Here is an 18777-nt window from a genome sequence, read left to right as displayed (position 1 = left end):
GCTGAACTAAGTGGGAGGCAGAGGATGGCGACATGAGAAAAGTAGGAGACACATGATGGAAGTTTGTAGGTCATGCTAATGATCTGTGGTTTTGTACTAAAGGAAACAGGGAATTGTGGGAGTAATGGAAGCCGGGGCCTGACATGAGATTTCCGCCTTAAAGGCTACAATATTGAGGGCTGGTCAAAAACCAGGAACCCAATTCATGGGTGGTGGCAAGAACCTGGTGAGGGAGGATGCGCGTCTACAGCAGGCCATGTCTGGTCTGGTTTACAGGGATGGTATTTAACTGTCCTTGATGGAGGGGGATTCCTTGGCCCTTCCTGGCCTCCCATCCAGAGCATTCTCTGTGAACTAATGGTATCACCAGTTGGTCCTTTGCTTTGACTAGAATCTCCTTCCTGTCTGCCAGGCAGAGCATTTCTGGGTTGTTGTTTCTTCCTCTGACACACGTGCTCCCAGCTAACCTTCTCACCCCGTCACACAGGCAGCTCGGCCAGCAGGGTCCTGCGCATCCCATCATGGTGCTGTGACGGGTTAAATATGGCATGACCCCCACAGACTCATAGGCTTGAAGACTTGGCCAGGTGGTGGCACTGTTTGGGAAGCTTCTGGACACTTAGGAAGTGGATCCTTGGAGGGGGCAGGCCTTGAAGTAAGCAGTTTCCTGCTTGGCCTCTGTTCTCTGGTTTGCTGAAAGGTGAGGAATCCCAGTCACATGTTCCTGTCACCACAAACTCCTCTTTGCCTTCCCTGCTGTGAGGGATTGTATTCTGTTAAACCTTGAGCCAAAATAAACCTCTCATACCTTAAATGAGTTCATGCCGGGTACTTGGCCACAGTGATCAGAAAAGTCTAGATATAGCCAAGGGCTGTTCAGGCCCTCCCTCTCCCTACTCTCCCCTGGCAAATGTCTCAGCATCAAGCTTCCTCTCTTGTAAGTTCTCTGCCTTGAAGAGGGGGGGCCACTCTCAGCACCTTCCTCTCACTTACCTGTAATTGCTCTGTTTATATAACCCTCTAGTACTCCGTAAAATCCCAGAGGACAGATGCAGGTCTGCCTTTGTACCCACAGTGCCTGTCAGCATGCCAGGCACATGCCAGGGGCTTGGACAGGGTCCAGTGGCAGGTCATTTTCCAAGTTTTTCCTGATTCCCAGCATGGGCAGACTACCAGACTCTGGGACCCCTCACAGTACTTAGAGCATAGATTGTCCGGCCTTTTCTGACACAACAACCTAGCTTTGTTGTAATATGAAATAGCCACAAACAGGTACGTTAGTGAGCATGGCTGTGTTTTAATAAAACTTTATTTATAAGATGAGTGATGAGCTACACATCTGACCCCTAGACCCTAGTTTACTAACTCCTGGTCTAGACGATTCCTTGAGATACCTAGTCATAGTCGTTGCTTATGTTCTTTTACAAAACTTCTTCCCTTTATGTGCTGATGCCTACAATGACGTTAACTGTATTCTGAGCACTTTATACAAACCCAAATCTGCTGATGTAAAACTCACAATACCTCGTCTGATCACCTGTATTTGCAGTGGAGGCAGCTTGCCTGGGCTCATGCAGCACAGAGGCAGAGGAGCATTATACCAGGAAGTTGGAAGCCAAGCAGGCTCCCGGTCACCTTGTTCCATTGTCTCGGAGCACCCGAGCAAGGCCTCAGGTGCCTAAGGCTGGACTATGATGGACCCACTCAGGCCGTCCCAGGCTCTTGGCTGGATCCCAGCAGGTTCTCAGCAAACACTTGCTTGCAAAGAAAGTACCCAAGCCAGATGGTATCCTCTGCAGGAGGAGGGGTCAGGGCTCCACAATGACCATATCTCTGGCTGCAAATTGTGACTGCATGTGCCCCTTCCAGCCAGAACTGGGGTGGAGGGCACTCCTTACCAAGCCATCTCCAGGGAGGAAGTGTATGGTTATTAGGCCCATAAAGGGAAAAAAATACTGCTTTAAAGGGCAGAACCCAGAGCCATAAAATAATTCACACGGTTCTAACTGCCTTGGACTTGAACCCACTTTGGAGCCCTGACCTGGATGTAGGGGCTAATTAAACCAAGATTCTCCCCCACCCCAGCATACACAGCTCTGCAGCTTCAGGGTGGGCCCAGTGTGCCAGGAACCCACGATTTTCTTCTTCTTCTTTCTCCTATGCTTTGGCCATTGTTTAAAGACAGGATCCTGTAATGACTCATTAACAAACACACCCATCAATCACTCTCACAAAGCCTGTTGCTGAGGCAGAAGAACCTTCGGCAGGAGAAATAGGTATGATCAAGAGACACATTTGTATACAGCTCAGACACCCAACTTAAGCCCATTAGATAAATGAATAAACAAACCCATCATCTGAGACATAATTACTGAGCACCTGCCATGTGCTGGGCATGGAGCAAGCTGCTTCCCATAAGTTATCTCGCGACCTCTTACGGCAGCATGGAAATGCCAAGGATGCCGCGCTGGTGGTGAGCACCCGGGGGTGCAAGGCGGGGAAGGACGAGGAGGGTGCACAGAGGCCATGGGGGAGCAGGGCCTCGCGGCGTGGGCTCCGTGTGGGCAGTGCTGTGACCAGTGAAGAGTGAGCCGGGGGAAGCAGCCGAGGCATGGGCGGGTGCGGTTAGGAGCACGGGCAGATGAGACTGCAGTTGGATGGTGGCCAGCAGCTAGAGCAGGCTGTGTGGACTTCATGGTCAAGTAGATAGGAAGCTGTGGTTCAACATGAGGGAGGAAGAGGAGGTAGGGATTCCTGGCAGGAGCTGGTGCAGGGACTGAGGGAGGGAGGAAGGTCAGGGGAGCTGGAGTCTATGAGTGAGTGAGGAAGCAGAAAGTTGGAGATGAGACTGCTCAACGCAGGGGTTTTCTTTGTCCTGAAAACTGAGGGAGGGAAGGGTGGGGCTGTGGGGTGGGGGGTTCTCCTTTTCAAAGTGCTGTCTAAGGCTGGTCAAAGGACTCAGCGTCAAGTCCCGTTAGCCTCCCACAGAGGTACAGGTGAGACCACCCAGCATCACGGTTCAACTCAGGGAGGTGGTCTGGAATCCTAAGAGAATTAGACTACTGCTGCTCGTCTAAAACCGGCTCCTATCTGGCGTTCTGCCTCTGGGAACCCTCGTTCCCTTTGTCTCCAGGCTCTCAGGGCCTTACTTTACCTACAGCAGGGGTTTGGAAATGATGGCTCTCCGGCTCCATCTATCCCCTAGCCTATTTTTTTTTTTCACATGCTCCCTAGGGTGAAGGAGGGCTCTTACGTTTTAAAAGTGTAATAAACAAAAACCCATAAGCAAGGAAATACGCAACAGAGATCTTACATGATCCTTGGTGTCTCAAATATTTACTTCATAGCTCTTTACAGAAAAGGTTTTCTGACCTCTGCCCTAGAACAACAGTTGTCACACTCTGTTCCCAGCCACCCTGGAGTTAAATAAAGGTATTTTAGGGGTCACCAACAAAGGTGGAGAATTAGCCAGAATGAGAGGTCAAGGCCCTGGTTCAACTAGGACAGGACCGTTTTGATCTAGTTCCTAGATTGTGTGATTTGGGGACAGACACAGCACTGGTTGTCCTTCTTTATTTATTTGTGGTGGTTTGACTGCAACACATTCCCTAAGACCTCGTGTGTTCATGACTAAGCCTCATACTTAATCCCCAGCAATAAGAAGGTAAATCCTGCACTCTTCCTGACAGAACTCTGGCTTCCCTGGGAATGTGGAGCATGGCAATGTACGTTGCCAAGCTCATCACTAAGAATGGCTATATGACAGAATGATGGGCAATGAAACGTAAGCTGAAGAGTCCTTGGGATGTTTGCTTATGACCACAAGGACAAAAGCTATGTGCACAGAATGGTAAAGGGAACATATAAGGAGCCCAAGACACTGAAGAAACCACCAAGCCAGTCCTGGCGGCTCATCTCTGGATCTTTGGAATATGGAGAAAATAAGCCATGTGGTGTTCAGTCATCTGTGGAGGAGTTTCCTGTAGCCACAGCCACACTTCGGGTGCTGGTAGAAGGTTCTGAAGAAGGGTCTTTGTCACCAAAGAAGAAGTGACTAGCTCCTGACATCTCAGCCTGGGAAGTGTGGGCTTTCTATAGCCTGTGCACTGCCCTGGCTCTCTAGAGGCCCCTTTGTGGCAGGGTGCCCCGGTCCCTCCTCCCTTTCCTCAGCACTTTCTCTGAGCTCCTGGGGACTGGGCTTGGCTCAGGCAACCTTGATGCTGCTTCCGGGTGACTATGGTACCTCGGAAGGAACGAGCTGGCTTTAGTGGGCAGGAGGAGCTCCCAAGTAGGAGAGCGGGAGGCCTGCAGGGAGGTTGAGGGCAGAACTCTCGGGAACCAGAGGAGGGAGGCAGGGGCAAGGAACACCCAGGGCACCTGGATCCTTGGTTACGACTGCAATTTAATTTTGTTGGGCCTGAAAGCAAGTAAGCCATTCAATTACTGCCTCATTCACTCATTGACTCATTTATTCATTCATCCATTCATTTAACAGCCACTATGCCCTTGCCTCATGCTAGGCTTTCAGTGAGGCACAAACATGGTGGCTATTCTTGGAAGGCCTCATGGGCTGGTGGAGGCATCACATGGGGCCATGAGTACACCATAAACAATATGGTGTGTTGAGCACTATGCCTCAGAAGCATGGGGATTGGGCTCAGATCGCAGGCGTGGGTTCCTTGCTATGGGACGGGCTCGTCTCCAGCTTAAGGAAGGGTGCACAAGGACACTCCCCGACAGACTCGGGTATTGTTCAAAGTGAGTTTGCAGTTCTTACCTAGTGGGCAGACGCCTGCTAGGGGTTGGGGGGAGATGTCCCTGGGGGTGGATCTGAATTCCAGCCTGGAGGTACACAGAGTGAGTTCTGCCCGGGTTCCCCTCTGTCTGGCTGCTGGTTTTGCTCTTGCTTGTGGTGCTGGTGTGTGGGTACGTCTCTCTGCCTGCATCTGTTGAAAGGGGGCCAGTTTCTTCAGCCATCAGTGGGACTTCATATAACTCCCCTATTCCCACAAACTGTGCCTGGTTTGGAAGTTCAACCCAGCAGCGTGGCACTGACTATAACACCGGAGCTCCGACAATCCTGGAGGCAGAAGGATGCCAACAAATCCTGCACCAGGGAGACAAGCCTGCAGGGAAGGAGCTGGGGCTGGATTTGGGAAGACCATTAAAGAGTCCTTCTACCACCACCCAGCCGCAGGCTGCTGGGGACACCAGAATCTCACAGGAGCATGGGTGCATGTTTTTTGACTGAATGAACAAGTAAGCAAATAGACGAAGAACATGTCCAGGACACTGTCCAGCCTGCGATGTGGTCTTGTGGCTGGAAGGACACCTGGGTCTTGGGGTCTTGGGGTCTACCCAGGGGAAAGTACTGCTCTCGCCTTTGTCACGGAGTTCATGTGAGGGGCTTTCTGGTCCTTTTTCCTCCCACGCCGCTTCTTTCCTCCCACCTTGCCCTATCCTCTCTCTCTCACCACTCCCCTCCATGTTTCCCTCTGTTCTGTTCTAGTGAAGATGGATGGACTTTCCTTATCAGACCCAGAGGCTCATATGTAAATTGGGTCGTATCCCTGGAGTAGATGCGGAAAAGCTGCAAAATAAAAGGCAGGAGTGAGGTCTGGTTTGAGCCTGACTGCGGAAATCCCATCAGCTTCGCCTCCTTCCCTGAGGCTGAACTGAGCTGAGGGATCCTATCGAGAGGAGGCACCAAGCGCCCCAAGGCCGAGAGGGCAGGAGTTCCTCTCCCATCAGCTATGGACATCCTTAAACTTCTGTAGAACTCCCCTCTTGCTGGAGCTCCAGGGCCCCAAGTGGGGGATGTGATCTGGAGGCCAACCTACTTGCAGCGTGCTAGGGAGTTGGGGGCCACAGAGCAAGAGGGCGGGTGCTGTGCACCCAGTCAGGTGATGATGGAGAGCTGCGGGCAGAGGAAGGAGCATGGATAGAGGAGCAAGGAGACACAGAACAGGATGTGCCCAGACGGAGGAGTTAAAGGCCAGCCATGTCTTTGAAGCACAGTTCAATGTGGCTATAGCCAGGGCTGCCTAAAGGAAGCAGAAAAGGTTAGACTCTGTGCTTTTCCAACAGGAGGGGTCCACTACCGTGGAGTCATCAAGGTGCTCCTTAATGTAAAGGCCCTAAGCATTGACCGCAGACCTGTTGAGCCAGTTCTTTGGCGAACAGGTTTGGGTATCTGCCTTTAAAGACTCCCGGGTATTTCTGATGGTTAGCCACATTTGGGAAATACTCTATATATGAATAGTAACATCAGATTAATATCGTAAAGGCTTGAGTGGCCCAAATGCTCATGGTAGGGCTGGCATTGCCAAGGTCACCCCATTCAAGGGGAGAGGGCAGAGACGGCTGGTAGAGGCTGGCATTGCCCACCTCTCTGGTTGCCTGACTTCTATTCCTTGTGCTTACCCAGCTTCCAGGAAGGAAAATGGGAGTGATACTGGCTTTACCTTATAACACTGAGATGGACCCTTCCCCCGCCCCCTCAGTATGACTGAGCTCTTCTTGTCCTCACAGTGTGGAGCATCAGAGCCTACGAATGCTTACTTACTGCTGGGGTCCTGTCCAACGTTCATGAGCATCTCTGGGGGCCTTAGTGTTCCCAGCTTCCTCCCGAGCACAGCTGGACGCTGCAGCTGTCCTGGGGCCGTATAGAGCGGGCTGTAATTTCAGGAAGGGTCCTCACACCCACATGGGCTCAGATGCTTCAAATGCATAGTCAGTCCCCAGAGAAGCGACTGGGGGACACGTGCCCCATCATGCCTCCCTCTTGGGTTGAATATCTTGGCTCCTGGCAGCACTGTCTCCTCCCACAGGGAGCCATGCATTCCTCCAGCTGCTCCTCGCCTCCTTCCGCCCACACTTCGGCTTTCTCTCTCTGCTTGCTCTGTCCCTGGCCTGCATACAGACTCCATCCCAACAAAGAAGGCCTCCAGTACCCAAAGCCTTCTCCTCATCCTCTCTTCCTTCTCCCCACTCGCCCACTCTCCTGCAGGTGCCTCTGCCCATGCTCCTTTCTTCACAGGTCAGGGTGCCTGGACACTGGCCCCCCAACACCTCACTCTGTTTGCCCACAGTCCCTGCTGCCTGTTTTGCCCTCAGAGCTGGCCTCCTGCCAAGGCTAAAGCCTTGCGTCCTCTTCAACGGGCCTTCCCTCATCATTAACACTGTCAGATGCCCAAGCTGGAAAAATCCTGCTTTTGTACCAGATTCTCCACCCACCTCCCTGACAGATCCTTCTTCATTCCTTCTACCTATAAGGATGGTTTTGTGTCCAATCGGGGTCTCTTCACCCTTTATAATTTTTATTTATTTTATATTATTTTAGAAAGAGAGAGAGAGAAAGAGAAAGAGCTAAAGAGGGATGGGGAGAGGCAGAGAGAATAAGAATGGGTGTTCCAGGGCCTCTAGCCACTCCAAACGAACTCCAGACACATGCGCTACCTTGTGCATCTGGCTCACATGGGTCCTGGGAAATCAAACCTGGGTTCTCTGGCTTTGCAGGCTACCGCCTTAATTGCTAAGCCATTTCTCCAGGCCCTTGTCACCCTTTCTGATCAATGCCACCCCTCAGATTTCTATTTCATGTGCTAATGAAAGGGAAAGGACACCTAAATCTCTCTGTCTCCTTGGTCTGTTTCCTCCTCCCTGTCTCCAAAGCCCTGGTTGATAGCACAGCATTCCTACTTGGATAACAGTGTCTTGCTCCCACAGTATTCTCCTGGAGTCATCTGCTCTCGTGTACCAGTGATCTTACAGAAGCTCTGACTTCCTGTTACTGTTCGGTTTGTCCTTCCCAGTTCACCTGCTGCTGCCAATCCTAGCCCCTCCCATGTTCTCTGCAACTTACTGGCTGTGTGCTATGGCCATTTCCAACCTTTAACCTAGCCATAATCCAGTTTCCTCATCCATCAGGCGGGTCTGTTAAAACCTAGTTCATTATGCTATTAAGCGAATGAAATAAAATCATTTATACAGAAGGATTAGCTCAGTGATTGGCACAGGATAGGCATACAGTAAAATCCATTATTGTTATTAACGGTGCCTAATACATTTGGCTAAAATGCTGTTTCAAGATAGAATCCAAGCCTCTCGGCTGAGTCCACAGGCTCATGGCAATCTGGTTCTTGCTTCGCTTTCCATCCTCACCTGATCCAGTCTTGGTGATTTACTGCCGTTCTGAGAGGCCGTAAGCAACCTGGGTGCCTTTGTGCCTGAGCTCACTCAGACGCTGGCTTCCTCGCCTACTCATCCTCCCTGGCTCATAGCCACTTGAGGTATTTAGTGACTCCTGCCTGGCTGTCCCCCAGTACTCTGGACACACCATCTGCAGTGCTTATCTGCACTCGCATTTATGTCCTATAAATTCATACTCCTGCTGTCACTGCACTACGGCACACCCTCAAGTGCAGAAGTCGCACCTCCACTCAAGGAAGGCATGAATGGTCACCTGAAACGTGCTACCAGCTGGGGACACTGGCTTCTCTGTTGAAGGAGGGACCCAGGGCAGAACCATTCCCAGGAGCAGGGTGAGGAACCCAGCGTCTTGCTTTCCCCAATGCACATGGGATGCAAGCTTCTCCTCAACTCCAACCCGGGGGGTCTAGCTAGCCAATTCCTTATTGCTAGGTGTGTTCCCTGTCTTCCCCTCCACCTGGTGAGAGTTTACAGGAAAAAAAAAAAATACATTAACTCTTGCAGCCCTTCTGCATTCCCTCAGCACTCCCGGAAGCCCACAGAAGGCTTACAGAGATGCATCAGAAGGGCTGGCTTCGGGAGTGCAGGCTGGTGTGACCTCTGGGGGCCAATATGGGGCTACTGATCCCCACACACTGGCTGAGGCTAGACCTAATGGGAGATAATGAAATTGTTACCGCGGAAAGTTTCAGGCCTCAGTCAGCCCACCCCACTTTCACCTCCAAGTTCAAAAGCAAACAAAGGTAAGTGTCTGACAGTGCCAAGAAAGAATCCTCTCACAGCCAGTAGTTCCTTATTTCTGGTCTAACCTCCAACCTAGCTCCATGTAGCCTTCTTCCCAGTTGAGTAGGTTCTCATGACATGACCCAAATGTGAACCCTTCTTTATTTTGTTTTATTTTTATTTCTTGTTTGTTTGTTTTTTGAGGTGGAGTCACACTTTAGCCCCAGAAAGCCTGCTTCCAGTGTTCCTATGCTATAACCCTAGGCACTTGAACTAAAGAATTTTAAAGTGTTGAGTAAAACTTAAAAATTTAAAAAAAAGTACTTTTCAGCTAGAGAGATGGCTGAGCAGTTGAGGCACTTTGCCTATAAGGCCTAAGAACCCAGATTTGATTCCTCAGGACCCACATAGGCCAGATGGACAAGATGGGGATGGGGCATGCATCTGGAGTTTGTTTGCAATGATTAGAGGCCCTTGGGCACCCATTTTCTCCCTAATAAATAATAATAAATAAATAAATTTTTAAAAGTACTTTCATAAGTTTAAGCTCGTATCCACTTCCCAGCCCTGCCAATGTGACTACATTGGGAAGTGGGCATTAGCGAGATGGTTCAAGTGAAATGATGTCATAAAGGCGCATCTTAATGGAAGAGTTAGAAGGAGACCTCAGAGCGCACGTGCAGAGCACAGAGGTGAGGCGACCGTGGGAGGTGGCCTTCTTACAAGGCATGCAGCGTCCTCAGCAGAAATCAGGTTTGCCAGCACCTTGATCAGGACTTGTGCCCTTCGCAATGGTGAGAAAATAAATGCGTGTTGTTCAGGGCAGCCACGTGGTGCACAGTGCTGTGTCGTGGCGCTCTGAGAGCAGTAGCTTAATGAGGAAGACTCAGAGCCCGTGGCACCACGCGGTGAGGGTGGGGACCTGAAATGTAACTGCATGCCTGCAGCTGGCTTTGACTGCATCATCAAAATTCAGTGAGGTTTGGTTTTTTAGGGACTCCTGGAGAAGGGACAGGAGCCAAAGGCCAGAGTCACCCCACATGAAACAAGTGGGGGTGAGCTGGAGGCCAGGCGATCTCCCTCTACCCTGCAGCTATGTCTCTGTGGCTGACCTGGAAGCTGAGGAGCTCAGACCTCGACGCTGAGAGGGCAGAGCACAACAATTTCCTCCCAGAATCCATTCCGGAAAGGAAGACCTTCACGGGGGCTCGCAGCCTCCGTGTTGCTTCTGTGCTTTGAAACCTTTGCGCTGATAATGTAGTTTGCAGAAGGTTATAGGTAGTGATGCCCCCAGCACCAACCACATGGAAATACATACAAACTTTCTCCTGGGAAATAAAATACAACAAACACCTTCTAGCCAGGTCTCGGTTCCCCAAGTTTATGACCCTATTCACAGAGTCAGAAATTACATAGGAGGCTGGAGAGATGACTTAGCGTATAAGGCACTCGCCCGTGAAACCTAAGGACCCAGGTTCAACTCCCCAGAACCCATGTTAGCTAGATGTACATGGTCATGCATGCGTCTGGAGTTCATTTGCAGTGGTTAGAGACCATGATGTGCCCATTCTCTCTTTCTCTCTCTCAAATAAATAAATAAATAGGAAAGATGGAAACTTGGTTTTGCAAGCCTTGGGAGGTGAGAACAGACCCTGGAAATGAACTTAAAGGGACTTCAGATATTGACATTAACAGACACAGAGTAAGAATAAGTGGGCTGACTATACCAACAAAGAGAGAGCTGAGAGGATGAATAAGGAGTAAGAGACCATAAAATATCAAGAAGATTTTAAAATGAACCAAACAGGACTTTAGAAAGTTATTTGACAGAAATCTTCAGTGACTGAATTTAACACAGTTAGACACAGCTGAACAGAGAACAAGTGATCAGGAAAGAGATGAAATAGGAGAGAAGTGAAGAAACAGACGACAAGGTGAGATAAAATGAGATCTTGTCACACTTCCAAAGGAGAACACAAAAGAGGGAATGAAGGAGAAACAACAGTGAGAAAGATGATGGCTAACTATTCTCCCAAGCCGATAAAAGGCAGACCTGAGAAGCTTCATGAATTCGGGATGAACACAGAACGTGCCCACACCTAGACACATGAGCGTACATCTGCAGAACGTTAAGGACAAGGAAAGGACCACAAAGCCATCAGAGAGACGCCAGACAAAGGAAGGGTAATAAACTGTCAGGGGCATTGGATGCCAGAAGACAGTGGCACAATAAATCCACATATGGAGAAAATGTGAATATATGTGATAGCCAAACATCTAGGGAAGACTGGTGTTCTTCCAAGAACAGGGTAAAGAGACATTTTAAGAGAAAAAAAAAAAAGAGAGAGAGAGAGATAACTAAGAAGGATTTCTCTCAACAAAAATGAATTTGAGGATGGGCTACTTTGAAGTGAGTTATTGTGATGTCCCCAAAATAATGCAGGCTATTGCTAAGGCTCTGGGTTTCCCACCAGAACTAGATGGTCCGACCCTATGGCTGGAGACTCCACACGCTTGGGCTGCAGGTCACTGAGAAATGAAGCTGGAGCGGAGCTGGGAGCCTCCTCTCTGCTGTCTAGCTGTCAGGGTGCTGGAAAGTGCTACACAGCCTGATGGGGAGAAAAGTCAACTATATCAACCAGCAGCGGACCGTGCAACCTACACGGCTAGCCAGCCAGGGGAAATGTGCCAACTGGTACAATGGTGGCATGTCCGCTATGGGGAAACCAGCTGCTCTCTGATGGGATTTGAGGCCTACTCCCTGGACGGAAATCCCTGCCCGGCACCGAAAACCACTCAAATGCCCATTACTGCCGAGGCCGTAAGTCCTACGGAGGGTGGGGAAGTACTTCTGATGTTTGGCTAAATGGATATATTATTTCCACTGAATTGCCCTTTAAATATTTGTTTATATCCATATATCAATGCTACACCCACTTTTTACTAGAGAAGCTTCTTTTCAGATGGCAGTGACTCCTGGGGAGACTGAAAAGGTGCTGAGAGGAAATGACAGTGGAGTGTTTAGCAGAGAAACATTTGTATGACACCCTGTAAGGCCCAGACCCACTGAGGAAGAAGTGGCAGAAAGGGTGCAAGAACCAAAGGGTGGGGAGGAACCCTTTGGAGTGCTGCCTGTCCAGGAACTACATGATTTGAGGGCCAAGGAAACGATGACATCAAAATAGAAGAGGGACTGGTTGAAAAGAAGGGGTCCTGTGGATGGAGAGGTAAGGAAGAGGGAGCAAAGAAGGGTGGTGGGAGGCGGTTCTGATCAGGCTATATTGTGTAAATGAATGGCAGTTGTCAATAGAAAGTTAAAAAGAAAAGAAGATTTGAAAGCCTGTACTTCGAGCAGGAAGAAAGAAACCGTGGAAGAGGAAGAGAGGCACGGATGTGCAGGGAGCGAGGAAGGTTGCCAGCCTGAGGATTCAGCAGCTCGTAGCAAGGGTCACTTTTGAGAAGCAGTGAGGTGACATGCAAACACACACACCATAGAGTACTGGGAAATTCAAATCATGGGGCTCTAAGATACCTGCCTTCTCAGACTTTATTAAGTCTGCATGTTAATAATTTTAGTTCTTTGGCACTAACCCTAAAATAACAAAAGTTAAGTACATTATTTAAATGGTTTAAATTCTCAAGGCAGGGTCATACTCTAGCCCAGCTGGCCTGGAGCTCTGTTTTTTTTGAGGCAAGCCCAACAGACTGGCCTGTTTTGCTTTTTTTTTTTTTTTAATGTGAGAAAGTGAGAGAGTGTGTGTGAGAGAGAACTGACACACCAGAGCCTTTAGCCACTGCAGCTGAATTCCAGAAGCATGCCCCCCACTTATGCACATGTGCAACCTTGCGCCCTTGTGCCACTTAGTGTGTCTGGCTTATGGGGGACCTGGAGAGTTGAACACGAGTCCTTAGGCTTTGTAGGCAAGTGCCTTAACTGCTAAGCCATCTCCCCAGCCCTGACCTGGAACTCTTAAGTGTTCCTAAATTTTCCTGTTAAAAGATTACTAGTCTAGACTTATTTTGCATACATACACATGTGTGTGGATTATGTACATATGTGAGAAGATGTGTGAGCCCCATTCATGTGTGTGCAGAGGTTACAGGAGACCATCATGTGTCCTCTTAGAGATCCTCTGAGTATTGCTCAAGGAGGGTCCTTCCCTCAAACAGGAGCCGCTGTCCCTCAGCGAGCTCAAGTTATAAGGATTCTCTAGTCTCAGCCCTGTGCCCAGCAGTGGACTGGAATAATACAGACATGCATGGCCGCACCCAGCTTTTTATGTGGGTTCTGGGAAGCTGACCTTGACAATCTCCAGTATGAGAGGCCCTCAAGCTTAAAGTGGCAAGGGCTCTTAGCCACTAAGCCATCTACCTAGCTACTCACAAAACACATAAAGCCCAAGGAAGTAAAAGGCTGATGGAACATAACATAAAAAAAAAAAACCAAAAAAAAAAACCAACTTACTAGCAGAGACCAAAAGAAAGCTCATCCGTTAGCTGGAGAAAAAAAAAATCTCTAAGATCTACAGATAGAGAGCCATTACATAATTCTTTTAAACTAGTTGATATACCAGGAATATATGCTTCCACTTGAATTCTCTAATAGCAGTTCTACAATGTATAATACAAAATTTCATAGAATTTCAAAGAATAAGAGATACACCTACTATCAAGGGGGAGATTTTTAACATTCCTCCTTATGCAATGGATTAAGAAGGCAAAAAAACATCAATTAAGATATAAAAGACAGAAACATAATAAAATGAGCTTGATATGATGGACATATTTAGAACACAAAAATTGTAAAATGTGTCATTTATTTTTTTCCATACACGTACAGAATATATATGAAACTGATCTAAAAAGTGCATCTCAGTGAAGTCAAGTAATTCAAATACAGACAATGCTGTCTAGACACAGTGTATAATCAGTAACAAAAGGAGAAAAAAGTCCTTTGCTTAGACATTTACGTGTGCCTCTAAATGACTTGTGGTTGGTAGATGAAAGAACGGTGGAAAGTAGAAAACATTCGGAAGAGGACTAGAGGCATGGTTCAGTTATAGAGCACTTGGTTAGCACCAAAATGAAACCAAAATAAAATTAATAAATAAAAATATTTAGGGATGGAGAGATGGCTTAGCAGTTAAGACGCTTGCCTGCAAAACCTAGCTCATGCTCAATCTCCAGGTCCCCTATAGCCAGACACAATGACGCAAGCTTACAGTGTCGCACACACGCACAAGGTGGCACACATTTCTGGAGTTCATTTGCAGCAGCTGAAGGCCCTGGCACACCCATTCTCCCTCTCTCTGCCTCTTTCTCTCTCAAAATAAATAGTAAAAACAAATAATAATTAAACAATAAATATAAGTGAGAACTAAACTATAATGGAAATCCTGGGTATATAAATCTGTAAGTGTATAGCCAAGGTAGTCCTAAGAGGGAAATTCATAGCTTTAAAGACTTAAATAAGACTGGAAAATAATGGACTAAGCATGAAAATTAAAATGTTAGAGAAAAAAACTTTAATAAAACCAAATATAGGGGCTGGAGAGATGGCTTAGCAGTTAAGGTGTTTGACTGCAAAGCCAAAGGATCCTGGTTCATTCTCCAGGACCCACATAAGCCAGATGCACAAGGGGGTGCATGCATCTGGAGTTCATTTGCAAGTGGCTGGAGGCCTGTTGAGCCCATTTTTTTTCTCTCTCTCTCACTCTCTACCTGTTTCTCTCTCAAATAAATAAATAAGATATATATAAAAATAATGGAAGGAAGGAAATAAAGAGCAGAAATTGATGAAATAGAAGATAAGTATGTTGAAATGAGTATCAACAAAACCAAAATTGGTTCTCTAAAAAGACTAACAATGGGCTGGAGAGATGGCTTAGTGGTTAAGCGCTTGCCTGTGAAGCCTAAGGACCCCGGTTCAAGACTCGGTTCCCTAGGACCCATGTTAGCCAGATGCACAAGGGGGTGCACGCATCTGGAGTTCATTTGCAGTGGCTAGAAGCCCTGGCACACCCACTCTCCTCTCCCTCTGACTGTCTCAATCAAATAAAAAATAAAAATAAACAACAAAAAAATTTAAAAAGACTAACAATTCTGGCAATGATGATTTTTTTTAATGATAAAAATTAGAAATGAAAAGCAAAACAGAATGCAATAGTAGCAGAGGTCATACATATAAAGTACCACATGTAACTTTATATACAATACCTTTGGAAACTGAGTCCTACGCAGACAGACACAGTGATGCAAGTGCACAATGCCACACACGCTCAAGACAAAACAAGTGATTTAACTTATTGTGGGTATTAAGTTTACATAGAAACATCCAACAAAGGAAATACCAGGCCCAGGTAGTTTTGCTAAAAATTTCCACCAAACTAAATTTATTGCAATTCTCTAACAATCACCAGGGATAGAAAGAAATGAAACCCTCTAAATCATTTTATGTAGCCAGTATTTCTTGATACCCCCCCAAAAATGTTTCAAGAGCAACATTAAAAAACAGAAAACAAAATAGAAACAAAATATTAAATCATGTGTTTGTAAATCAAATAGAGACATGCATGAAAGTATCAATACTGAATGAACAATGACCTGGGAATGGAAGACTGGAAGCGTAAGAAAAGCCAGCTGATGCAATACACTACATGATGAGAATAGAAGGGCAAAACAGCGATTATATCAATGGACGTGAAGAGGCATCTGATAAAATCCAACACCCATCCCCAGTTAAAAACTCAATTGTAAATGAGGATTAGAAAGAACTTCCCCAAGACCCAAAATAGAATCTATAAATTACAAATAAATACACCTGGGCTGGAGAGATGGCTCAGCTGTTCAGGTGCTTGCCTGTATAGCCAAAGGACCTACGTTTGATTCCCCAGGACCCCGTAACCAGAGGTACAAGCTGTCGCATGCGTCTGGAGTTCATTTGCAGCAGCTAGAGGCCCTGGCATGCCCATTCTCTTTCTCTCTCTCTCTCTGCTCCTTTCTCTGTAAACAATGATTAAGTCCCTCCACCATCATCAGAAAAGGTGAGTGAGTTGGGAAGGAAGAAAGAGGGACATTGCTCTCTGCAGACACATGTAGACAACCCCAGGGAGCTCACAGACAAATTATTTCAAGAAACTTGTTCTGTGTAAAAAGTGGGGCTGGGAAGATGGCTCAGTGGACAACACCCCTTGCTCAATCAAGCACTGAGGATCCAGCTGCAGCATAAACAGCCCACAAGGCCACATGAGGCTACACATGCCTGTGATCTCAAGCACTAAGGGTGCAGCAAGAGACAGGAGAGCTGCTGGGCCTCGCTGGTCAGCCAGGCTAGCCCTCAAAACTATCAGCTCCAGCTTTGGTGAGAGACTCTGCGTCAAGGAAATAATATAAAAGAGCAATGGAGGGGGCAGCTGGCACCTTCCTCTGGCTTCTGCACATGTGTGCATGGGCGTGCACATCTGTATACACACATGCATAGACCACACACACACAGACACACACACACACACATACATTCACATTATACAAACACACACTGAGAAATTAAAATCCAAAAGCAATTGTGTTTCTAAATGCCATCAAGAAACAGGTAGAATATGTACTTTTTAAAAAGATATAATTAAAAATTTTTTTAATGTTTATTTATTTATTTGAAAGTGACAGAGAGAGAAAGAGGCAGAGAGAGAGAGAATGGGCACACCAAGGCCTCCAGCCACTGCAAACGAACTCCAGACAGGTGCGCCCCCTTGTGCATCTGGCTAATGTAGGTCCTGGGGAATCGAGCTTCGAACCAGGGTCCTTAGGCTTCACAGGCAAGCACTTAACCACTAAGCCATCTCTCCAGCCCAAAGACATAATTTATAATAGCAACAAAAACATGACATTTAGAAATAAACATAGTAAGAAACGAGTAAGATTCATGATAGGAAAAAAATTGGTATAAATTTATCTAAAACTATTAAAGCCCTAAGCAAGTGAACAGATATGCCATGCTCATGGACTAGAAGACTCAGTATTAATAAGATAACAGTCATAACTCAAAATTATTTTAACAGGTGTCTGTGGACAAGATAGTTGTAACATTTCTATGACAGAACAGGGGGCGCAGATAAAGGATTTTTTTTTTAAATACACTAAACAGGAAATAAACAAATAGAAAGATGTGGACAACTGTATAAAATTACTCACAACATAAAAAGGTTTTGAGGGAAGCTGATTGAGAGTATAGTACACGTAACATGAGTGAGTTGATATAAGTTCAAATGCTGACATGGAACAATGGACCCCAGGGGTATACACTTAAGTAGAAAGAAAAGCAAAGGTGTTTTTTTTTTTTTTTTTAACAAAGGTCAAGGTGACCTCTGAGGGTGCAGGGAATGGGATGCTACTGGGGGTGACTTGCCATCACGAAGGTAACTGATCTCTTCTTTCGTTTCTTGTCTTTTTCTCATGCTAGAAGATGGCTAGACAGTGTTTCTTTGTATCTGTGTTGTTTCTATCTTGCTTATGTTTTATAAATATTCTTTTTAAGTTACTCAATACTTAATCATAATATGACAGAAGCTACTACCATGAGGCTCTGGGGTTGCAGTACTGAGTAGGTCAACTGTCCCTAAGCTGGGCCTGCCCACAGGACCCACCCCTCCCCGTCCCTGGAAGCCTTACCTTGGCAGGGTTGAGCGCCGTGATGACCCATACACAATGTGCATTGTTGTCGTACTGAATGGGGAAATTGGGGGAGGTGATGATGCCCGAGGGGCCTCGAAGATGGGCATCACACATGCGGGCTGCAGAGGGGACATAAAGAACGAACGGTTCAGTTTAGACTAAACCAGTTCTCCCTCCCATCTCCCACACCCAGCCCTGAAGAGACTGGATCTGTGTAGGGTCCGCCCAGAATGGACCTGATTCCGGCATCCATCCCCACATTCCCCGGCTGACTGCACAGTCCAGGTGTCTGGAGCGCTGCTCTGTCCTGCTGCTCCGTGGGCAATGTGGAACTTCCAAGGCAGGCTGAGTGCCCCCCGAAGCTACTGCCCACTGTCTCCTTTCCAACTCCGTTCAGATAAGGAGGCTCCATTCCCCAAGAGTATGGGAACCAGGGCTCAGTGGGTTGCAGGCATCTAGAGACCTATACCCAGCAGCTGGCACTGGGCTCTTCTCACCTGCCTGTGTTCTCTTGTAGGCACCCAACTTCTCCAAGCCAGTGGGGTGCTACTCTAGCCCTTAACCGGCTTTTCTACAATGAACCTGACCTCATTCCAGGTCCAGCCAGCCTTCAGGGCCTCCCTCACCGACCTCATAGGCCTTCTGAAGTAGAATCTCAGGGTGTCTTGCTCAAGGACATCCCGCGGGGTCTCAAAATGCCTGTGCCCAAAGACACTGCCAAGCTCCCACCCCGACCTAGCCTAGCATTGGGTGCCAGGATGTTTTCAGAGCTAGACATGTGCTTTCCACATCTCTCTCTCTCTCCATGCCCAGCCTGAGCCTGGTATGGGTTTTTGACTGGAAGCATAAAGATTCAAGGTGAATTAGAAGAAGTGCTCTCCTCAAGTAGATATAAAGTGTTATCAATCACAGCTTAATCTAATTAAGCTCTTTAAAATAGCTTCTAAACTAATTAGATTAAGGAGTGATTGATCTCAGTTAAGGCTGCACATTGGGTCGAGGTGTCTGCTTCCTTTTAAAACCATGTGTTCAGAGTCCTGGCCACCTCATTCCTCAGCGTTAGGGCGCAGCTGTTGGAACACCAGGCTCTGGGAGCCCGCTCTGCCGTGGCCCGCCTGCCACTTTATTCTAATTGTGGGCACAGTGCTCAACGGTCAAGACGGAGTGCGCAAA

General features: G+C 47.4%; 1 protein-coding gene across 5 annotated transcripts in view; it reads right to left on the bottom strand.

The window, feature by feature from the left end:
• The window catches only part of Csmd2 (CUB and Sushi multiple domains 2), a 671876-nt gene that overhangs the window by 294070 nt on the left and 359029 nt on the right, over positions 1 to 18777 (bottom strand). For 4 of the 5 annotated variants that reach the window (XM_045150007.1, XM_045150008.1, XR_006637190.1 and 1 more), the window contains exon 10: positions 17602 to 17723. In XM_045150007.1, the coding sequence (XP_045005942.1) occupies positions 17602 to 17723 (122 nt within the window). Of the gene's footprint in view, positions 1 to 4777; positions 4880 to 17601; positions 17724 to 18777 lie in introns of those variants that run through there. The other variant, XM_045150010.1, reaches the window with a different exon arrangement.

Source organism: Jaculus jaculus, chromosome 5 (genome assembly GCF_020740685.1).
Source record: "Jaculus jaculus isolate mJacJac1 chromosome 5, mJacJac1.mat.Y.cur, whole genome shotgun sequence".
NCBI lineage: Eukaryota > Metazoa > Chordata > Mammalia > Rodentia > Dipodidae > Jaculus > Jaculus jaculus.
This window is presented reverse-complemented; position numbering and strand designations above follow the sequence as displayed.